Here is a 10,000-nt window from a genome sequence, read left to right as displayed (position 1 = left end):
CCTGAGTGGATCGCACGATCGCACTCCCGAACAAAGGTAGAACTCTCTTACTTATACCCCTCCAAAATGCTGACACAACACTACCCCGAACGAACTTTTCACCTTAAGTTTATGGAAAGTTCAGGGGTGTACAGTATAGAGTGATCACAGGTCATACATTGTGCATGGGTTAAATATCGTTCACCCCCTGCACTCTCCTACTGGTTGTTATGAGTAGAGCTCGCCCTGTGTAAGCGTTATCTTGCAGCCTCAAGGCCGACTTTGGTTTCTTCAAAAGGCCTAGGCTAAGGCAGCATGAGACAGTGCAACAAAATGAGACACAGGGCAGCAAACAGAGACATAGGGATACAGAGCGCACGTAGGGGGAATTCTGGTCGAATAGCTTCAGTATGTTAATAGTATTAGTTAAACTTGTTATTTAAAATGTTATAAGAGTATTATGGTTAGGAATAACTTCAGTGTATTACTTGATTATGATTAAGGTTATATGAATACATGCTTTACAGTTTCAAACTCGTTCTCTCATCATGATGTCTACAACTAGGATAATTTTATACAACAATACATGTTCATAAAAACCGATTCAGTACGATTCGATGCGATGCGATTCGATGCAGTTCAAGAATGGAAAGCATTCTGAAAGATTTTTTATCATTTGTGCACATTCATTTGATATTATCAGTTATCATGGTCATGGTTGTCAATTAGGCTAAACTGAGGTTTCTTTCATATACTTTATTGAAATGAAAAAAGAATAGTCTACATTTCAGTCAAACACAGCAGCCAAATACAACATATTTTTTTTTTTTATAGATTTTATAGAGTTATATCTGATTGTTTTCATGGAGCTGTAGCCTTGTTGAGGTAAGACAATACCGAAATAAAAAATAAAACAGTGCTTAAGACACTCTTGGCCTTTTCTCATATAGCCTACAAGAATAAAATAGGCCTACATATCAATGAACTCTCTGGGTTTATTTTGTTCCAACGGTAGACCTAATGCAGAAACCTATAATGCCACAAGTCTGAGTGAATATGAACAAAATAATTGGCTAATAATTTGTGCATCGTTTTAGCAAGGGCCAAATTATTATTTAACATTAAGGAAATCCCTTCATCAAACGTAAGGCTATACTCTACAGACTATCGTTGCTGTTTAGTGTTTAATTTCGCGCTGGATTTTGAAAAACTGTAAAACAAACGACCGAGTGCGAGTTGTCACGTGCTTAAGTTGCAGTAGATGTACAGTGGGTCCCAGTTAAAAATTGACACTTCATTCACGATCATGGTGATTCACGCAGCTGGGTGAAATGTAAGTACAACTGCAGCCGCTTGGGGGCAGCATAGTCCGCTGTGGAGTTCCACGGTCGAACCAGACGGCGCATTCGACAGCAAGGGCTGTGATTGGCTGAGTTTTCAGTGTGTTTCTCTGTGTTTTTAGCAGCCCCTGCAACATGCTAGTCCACTGTAGCCTAAGCCTTGTACATAATGTTAAACATAGTTTTGGATTCAGTGGCAAGATTTCTTGATTGTACAGTGTCTGTCTCTCAGTAGGCCTAATGTTTTAAAATGAGAGCTTTGTCAGCTGGCAGTAGGCTACTTTGTCGGTAGTCATGAGAAGTTCGCTTGCTAACAGAACATAAATATGCTGCCCAGAAACCTTGTGAATAGTTCTGATTTTTTTTTACTACACTAACGAGGTTGAAATATAGACTTTGCCTACAGCATCTCCTTAACAGTAATGTTAACAAAATGACAGCATTCATATGACAAAGAAAAACTAATTCGGTCACTCAAGACTGTGCCACAGCAACCAGTGTAGGCTACAGTCCTACCCAATAGGCCTACTCGAAGCAGATAGCGTTGTCTGACGGTCGAGTGGGTTAATGCACGTATTTCCAGAACAGGTCTGCAACTTTCAGGCAGTTCTGAGTTCGAATCTAGGCAGGAGCAGAGCCATATAAAGGCCTAGGCCTATTGTTATAATTTTTTGCAAGGTGTTGCTCCTGGCAATACTTGTTTATAAGACGTTTGGTGATTAATTGATAGCTGTTTTTGGGACACGTTAAACATTCTTTATAATGAGCGCATCCGGGGAGTAAAACGACTGTTACGCGCTGTTACAACTGTAGGCTACAATGATTGCAATACAAAAATATGCGCGTGTAAGTTTAGTTAGTTTTGTGATGTTTTGCACTTTTGCCTCATGTGTTTTCAGGTTTGAGGGCTTTTTTGGCAAGATTGACCTTGGTTAGACTGCATATGTTATTTCTCCGTATGGAAAATAAAGTAAATTTTCGACACACGTCTGTTATTAGTTCAATAACAAGTGTTGCTTGTTAAAACATGTGACTAGTGAAACTCAAATGATTTTAGAAATATTTAGCCAAAGCCAAAAAGTGTTAGAGAAGGAGAGACGCCGGTGCAGCTCAGATGTCTTCTTAATTTTCTTTATTCTTTAGTAAAAGGTGCAGAACATTATTATGACCGCCGCGCAGCGAAGCGGCGGTCATATAGGTTTAGTCAGATTTTTTTTTTTTTTTTTTTTTTTTTTTTTTTTTTCTCTTTCTTTTTCGCATGCCCAAATTTCTGTCAATGAGTCCCGGGACACTGAAAGACCGGGGTAGACGAAACTTGGTGGGCATGTAACCCCATATGGATAGCATGGAACCATCGTTTTTCGTTTTGATCTGTAGCCCCCCCGCTGGACTGCACCCCCCGAAAGGAGGGTAGGGCAGACACAGTTTTCTGTGAATATCTCGAGAACGGTAAGGTTTAGGAGGACCTTTTTTTTTTGGTAAGTTGATCTCAAGTGGCCATGTCAACCCATTCCATAACCACTCATTTCATGTATAGCGCCACCTAGTTAAACCTAAAAAAGTAAAAATGAGGTGTTGTAATCGCAGGTATCTGTGACCTAACATAGTCAAAACTGCACGAAATTGGAAGTGTAGGATCATTATGACACCCTCTGAATGCACGCCAAGTTTCGTGGAATTCCGTTCATGGGGGGCCACACAATAAATTAATTTATGTTACTATACACCAACTGGCCTGTAGGTGGCCGGAGACAGTTTTCTGTGAATATCTCGAGAACCGTAGGGCCTAGGAGGTCCACCTTTTTTTTGTATGTTGATCTCAAGGGGCCATGTCAACCCATCCCATTACCACTTATTTCATGTATAGCGCCACCTAGTTAAAAATTAAAAACCAAAACTTTAGGTGTTTTCATCACAATATCTCTGGCTGACATGGTCAAAACTGCACGAAATTGAAAGTGTAGGATCATTATGACACCCTCCGAATGCATGCCAAGTTTTGTGTACTTTCGTTCATGGGGGGGCCTTACAATAAAATAATTTATGTGTACATTTAGTGACGTACACCAACAAGGATTCCCGGGACACTGAAAGACCGGGGTACACAAAACTTGGTGGGCATGTACCCCCACATGGATAGCATGGAACCGTCATTTTTCGTTTTGATCTGTAGCCCCCCCGCTGGACTGGACCCCCCGAAAGGAGGGTAGGCCAGACACAGTTCTCTGTGAATATCTTGAGAACTGTAGGGCCTAGGATGACCATTTTTTTTCCGTATATTTGCCTCCAGGGGTCATGTTAACCCATTTCATGTGCACACATGTGCACAAACAGATACACACGCACACACACACATTCACAGTAATCATACGTATGACATATACTCACACAGTAGACATATGTACGCTTCCATGCACAGGCACATACGCAGGCACACACACAAGCACGCACACACACACACACACACACCCACACACATAACATAAACAGAACACAAACAATCAAGAATTTCTCAGAATTATGAACAGGCAAGATGGAGGTGGGGTTGTATAAAATGAATTTTACATGTGAAATCTATGAACTAATCATGTTTTGGGACTTGTTGTCTAGCAGATACCAGTGAGAATTGAGTGTGGATAATGCAATTTAGTGAGACAGTTAGAATCATATAGGCCTTTCAGCGTGATTTCTTTTTGTGGAAAAAATGTGCTGGACTGGGCGGCGGTCATATTTTGTACCGCTCTGCGGTACATCTAGTTAACTTTGACTAACGTTTCGATGTTCGTTAGTCAAAAACATCGACACATCGAAATGTTAGTCAAAGTTTAATAATGTTCTGCACCTTTTACTAAAGAATAAAGAAAATTAAGAAGACATCTGAGCTGCACCGGCGTCTCTCCTTCTCTCTAAAATATCTGTCCTGGCCTGGTTGCAACGGATTGTGGCCAAACGACAGAAGCACGGAGAACCCTCCTTTGTCTACCAAAAAGTGTTACTTTGTGCCCCGCGCTCCCCCACTGCTTGTGAAAGAAGGGGATGGGGGAGGGGGGCTTAACGTGAAAAAACTTAATGTCACAAAACGGCAACGAGTCGTTTTAGGCTACAGGCCTTCATAATGGTAGGCTACAGGAAGTGGGGGGAGGGTATGGGATGACCAGAGCAGTCATCTATCGTCTTTCCAGGCACACAGCTCGTTATATAGCCTATCGACTGCCTTAACAGATAGGCTTTGCTCTTGGGTTTGGCCTTACAGCGAACTCAATGCTCTTGTTGCTTGCAGTTTGTTAAATAAAGCGATGCAGATTACATTATTTATTTCTGATTTATTGCGTCTTTTGATGTATTTTGCAACATTTGCTTGTTAGGCTGGGCTACTGTCAATGTCCTGTACAGGTCAATGTTCAACAATTGCTGGTGTAGGCCTAGACTATTAATCAATTAGGGACTGTTCGTTATTTATTTAATTAAGGGGCTACCGGAGGAGTTTTGGGAGCGTTAGTCAAAAAAGACGTGACCCTCCCTCGCCAGCAAGAATTTGTTCTATGACCCTCCAAAGTGATTGAGAAAAAACGCATGACCCTCCCCAGTCCCAACAATTTATTGATGCATAGGCTACTGGGTCAATTTGGGAGCTTGCATGCTACGACTCCTTCCTTGAAATGCCTTGAAAAGGCTGTCGTTTGCACAATTTCACAAATAATCACCGGGACCGAAACAAACCTGTCAACTTTTCCCGGGTTTATCGCGTATTTTAACTTTTTCCTTGCTGTCTTAGGAGGAGCTGCAGGGCCGTCGCAAGGGGATGCGAGGCCCTGTGCGAACTTGACAGATGCAAGGCCCTTTTCACTTACGTGCATGAAATCATGCGATAGCTTACTTATAGCCAAGGCTCCCGTTGGTGTATTTTAATAGTAGCCTAGTCTAATAAGCTACACCAGCTTGCCTTTAAGAGGGGAAATTCAATTGTATAGCCTATAACATTAGCTGAGTCACATATTTGGCCATATGGTGTTTATCATAGGCTACATCACGAAACCAAATAGTGTAACAAAGGCGAACACTTTAACAGGGGAAATGAATTGGGCATGAATCATTGTGCTGAACGGTATTTGTCAATGAGCAGAAACACACACGACATTCAAACTATTGATAAGATGTACTGGTCTGTATCTATAGGCTAACATTGGACAAATAAATGACACTGACTCGCTATATCCTGACTCAGGAAAAAAAACATTTTCTTGCTTTGCCGCAAACTCAGCAATGAAATCATAGGCCAGTTTGCAGGTAGCCTAACGTCTTTTTCATAGAAGGGAGAGCCCAGTCTCTCCTGTGACATGGAGGTGCGCAAATAGTTTTTAATAGCCTGTTCAACTTCGAAAAGCTTCGTTCACCTGATGCCAGTCACTGATCGCAATTTCAAAGTTCGGAAAGCTTCATCTTTTAAGTTTTAAGTGCAGTGGCCCCTATCTGCCCCCTTTGGAATTATATCTCGAGCCTATTATAAGGTCCAGTGCGTTATGTCCTGGGATTCGGATGTGCTCAAAAAGAAAAGAAAAAACACTTTTTTATAGATGGTTATGAGGAGCAATGTGAGAGAGAAATTTGATGATCATTGATCGTTGTTTTGGGACGTTAAGCCTTTTCCATAGGCGTCAGTGAAGGAGATTGAAGAATGACCATTTTTTTTATACGAAAATATTTCTTAACTACAAAAACTCAGTGTCTAAAAACTCAGTGTCATTCAGACTCAACCCTCTTGTTGTTTTATTATCTTTTTCGTTGTCGTTTGAACGTTGGCAAGCAGGCATGTTGCGGTTGCAATTTAAGTGAAATTTCTACAGTAGGCCTACAACATGCTGTTAGGCTGGGCTACTGTCAATGTACTTGTACACATAAATGTTCAACAATTGCTGGTGTACAGGTTATATAATCAATTAGCTAAATCATTTGTCCAGCTGTTTAAAAATTTTTTCGTGCTACATTCAAACGCAAAAGGTGCTTTGATATATTTTTCGTTTGAACGTCGGCAAGCAGGCATGCTTTGGTTGCAATGAATGAGGATAATTGCTTTTTTTTTGCATTATTTTGAATATGACTCGCTCCAGTCTCAACAGCACATACTTTTTCCACACGCCAAGTTCTAACACACATAGGCCTATCCCCTCTCGCTTTCTCTCTCTCCATCCCTGCACACGGTGCTTTCTTAAAGGAGCTGCACCATTTTACAACAATTGCTTCTACATTTTCATATTAGAATGTTTTGTCAAGTGTAAGCTTAAACTACCGTGATCAATTTAAGTTCCCGTGCCCCCGCTGCGTCATGGAAGCAGTAAGTCAGTCGCATCAAAAATAGTAGTGGCACCCAAGTGACACCTTGTGGTTGTTTGTGTCAACTGCAGTTTGTGCCATTTCTGCTGAGAAAATGGGGTGCGTGATTCATGAAGGAACCCGTCCAAACTTAACGGGGACCCACTGTATGGGTAATGAGGTCATTTGACAACTTTGGGCAATGAATGTAGCCAAAAACGAACTGCATTACCCACAATTCCGTGCCACGTATAGTTTCAAAACTAGACGTGGGGCGAACGCGCTGCTTGGAATGTAAATGAGAGTCTGAGCGAGCAGAAAAGGTTGTGAACCGATTCGTAACAAGTAAATCGATATAACGACCGGTTCATTTCAGTTTTATTCCGATACGGGGCTTCACGTATCGATGTAGCCGTATCTTACACATTAAAAACGGATACCGATACGTATCGGTTAATCTTTACACCCCTAATATATATATATATATATACACACAGATATAATAGATATATATAGATATAATATATACAGACCAGACATTCTCAAACATGTCCACACAGTAATAACTAGGAATTGGCAAAGAGAGGCTTAGTGAAACACTGAAACGTTCGAAGCAATTGTGCCGGATTGTTTCGACGCTTTGAAACACCTCAGAGCTGTTTAGGGTGAAACAAAGCTTCGTATCGGAGATGCAGTCTGTTACCTAGTGCTGTGTTACCTACAGTAGCCTATAAGTAACTATATTAGTATAATATATACTCTATTGATCCCATTATCATAATCGTATTCAAATGCTTCGTATCGGAGATGCAATCTGTTCAAGTCCGTGGTTCGCTGTGTTATCTATCCTATAATCATAGTCTTATTCAAAAGCTAAGCTGTGATGTCCTTGGTCAATAACTGGATGGGAGACCACATCAAGTGACAATAAAGTGAAGCTGCCACTAGTGTTCTCTAAATCACTTTCTTCTCATAAAAAACTCTCGATGTTGCAATGTGTTTGCTTTTTCACCATTCTGAGAGTTTAGTGAAACTGTGTGGTTAATGATAAAGTAAGAAACTGACCATATAAACAGATATTATCTGAAACAATACCTTACAAACCAAACAGGAAGCAAACCACATTTGAGCAGCCTAGGCTACCGTGCAAAAACACCCTCACTAACCACTACACCATCATGGTTATTGCTTAAATTATCATTCTAATAATCATAATACATTTAACAACACATTTACACTGCATGTTATCCTTATAATAATCATAATACATTTTGATTAAAAGGCTCCTTTTATGATAAACAGTCACTTGAAAACACAACAAATGACTGCAAATTCAGACAATTTCAATAAAGCGTAAAAATACAAAGACAATTCATGAAACACAACACTAAAATATAGTTATTAAGTTTGACCTTCTGTTCCACCAACTATATACCAACCACCCACAACTCCTGCATCTTACATCCTTCCATCCTCCACTCCACCATCTTACATCCCTCCATCCTCCACCATCTTACATCCCTCCATCCTCCACTCCACCATCTTACATCCCTCCATCCTCCACCCCTGCATCTTACATCCCTCCATCCTGCACCATCTTACATCCCTCCATCCTCAACCATCTTACATCCCTCCATCCTCCACTCCTGCATCTTACATCCCTCCATCCTGCACTTCAGGTAAGTGGACAGAGGAGGAGGAGCGTCGGCTGGCGGAGGTGGTGCACGAGTTAACGGGCACGGAGGTGGGCGAAGTGGTGACTCAGGGCGTGTCGTGGGCATCGGTGGCCGAGCTGGTGGGCACGCGCTCGGAGAAGCAGTGTCGCTCCAAGTGGCTCAACTACCTCAACTGGAAGCAGAGCGGCGGCACGGAGTGGACCAAGGAGCACGACCTCTACCTGGTGCGCAGGTAAGCACGACCTCTACCTGGTGCGCAGGTGAGCACGACCTCTACCTGGTGCGCAGGTGAGCATGACCTCTACCGCTACACGCTACCTGTCATGTGTGTTAGCAGCATTGCACATTTAGAAACAGAGGATAAGTGTGTGTGTGTGTGTGTGTGTGTGTGTGTGTGTGTGTGTGTGCAAGCTGGAGATGCCGATGCAAATAAAATATGTTGGTGTATGTGTGTGCTTGAATACAAAAAATGACTACACAGGAATTTCTGATGAGATTTAACTGTGGGTTTCTGTCGTTCAGAGTGGGAAATGTAACCTGGTGTGTGTGTGTGTTTGGCAGGATGGCAGAGCTGGGAGCTGAAGATGAGAATGAGATTAACTGGGAGAAGCTGGCGGGCGGCTGGAGAAGTGCCCGCTCACCCCAGTGGCTCCGCAGCAAATGGTGGACCATCAAGAGACAAGTAGCCAATCACAAAGAACTGCCTTTTCCTGGTAAGCCAATCATGACCTTACACTTACTGAAAACCGCCCGCCCTCAGGAAACCATTCTGGTTCATGTTTTGGCATATATGTTGTTAGGTTCATGTTCAGTGTATTAAGAGATTCATTGAATGTGTGTGTGACGTGTGTGTGTGTGTGTGTGTGTGTGCGTGCGTGTGTGTGTGTGTGACGTGTGTGACGTATGTGACGTGTGTGTGTGTGTGACGTGTGTGTGCGTGTGTGCGTGTGTGTGTGTGTGTGTGACGTATGTGACGTGTGTGTGTGTGTGACGTGTGTGTGTGTGTGTGTGTGACGTGTGTGTGTGTGTGTGTGTGTGTGTGTGTGTGCGTGTGTGTGTGTGAGACGTGTGTGACGTATGTGACGTATGTGACGTGTGTGTGTGTGTGACGTGTGTGTGTGTGTGCGTGTGTGTGTGTGTGTGTGTGTGACGTGTGTGACGTATGTGACGTGTGTGTGTGTGTGACGTGTGTGTGTGTGCGCGTGTGTGTGTGCGTGTGTGTGTGCGACGTGTGTGACGTGTGTGTGTGTGTGTGTGTGTGTGTGATGTGTGTGTGCGTGTGACGTGTGTGTGTGTGTGTGTGTGTGACGTGTGTGTGTGCGTGTGACGTGTGTGTGTGTGTGTGACGTGTGTGTGTGACGTGTGTGTGTGTGACGTGTGTGTGATGTGTGTGTGTGTGTGTGTGTGTGTGTGTGACGTGTGTGTGTGTGCGTGCGTGACGTGTGTGTGTGACGTGTGTGTGTGTGTGACGTGTGTGTGACGTGTGTGTGTGTGTGTGTGTGTGTGTGTGTGTGTGTGTGACGTGTGTGTGTGTGTGTGTGTGTGTGTGTGTGTGTGTGTGTGTGACGTGTGTGTGACGTGTGTGTGTGTGCGTGACGTGTGTGTGTGTGTGTGTGCGTGTGACGTGTGTGTGTGTGTGTGTGTGACGTGTGTGTGTGTCTGTGTGTGTGTGACGTGTGTGTGTGTGTGTGTGTG

The 10,000-nt window shown here is 42.9% G+C and overlaps 1 protein-coding gene across 1 annotated transcript in view; it reads left to right on the top strand.

Moving 5' to 3' along the window:
* Positions 1–10,000, top strand: part of dmtf1 (cyclin D binding myb-like transcription factor 1) — a 36,640-nt gene that overhangs the window by 10,097 nt on the left and 16,543 nt on the right. Inside the window, exons 10-11 of the mRNA XM_076302746.1 lie at positions 8,309–8,537; positions 8,867–9,018. Of these exons, the coding sequence (XP_076158861.1) occupies positions 8,309–8,537; positions 8,867–9,018 (381 nt within the window). The remainder of the gene's footprint in view (positions 1–8,308; positions 8,538–8,866; positions 9,019–10,000) is intronic.

Source organism: Alosa pseudoharengus, unplaced genomic scaffold (assembly GCF_046254945.1).
Source record: "Alosa pseudoharengus isolate Yale_2024_CS ecotype anadromous, Long Island Sound unplaced genomic scaffold, YU_APseudo_1.1 YU_APseudo_1.1_scf_24, whole genome shotgun sequence".
Classification (NCBI taxonomy): Eukaryota; Metazoa; Chordata; class Actinopteri; order Clupeiformes; family Clupeidae; genus Alosa; species Alosa pseudoharengus.
This window is presented reverse-complemented; position numbering and strand designations above follow the sequence as displayed.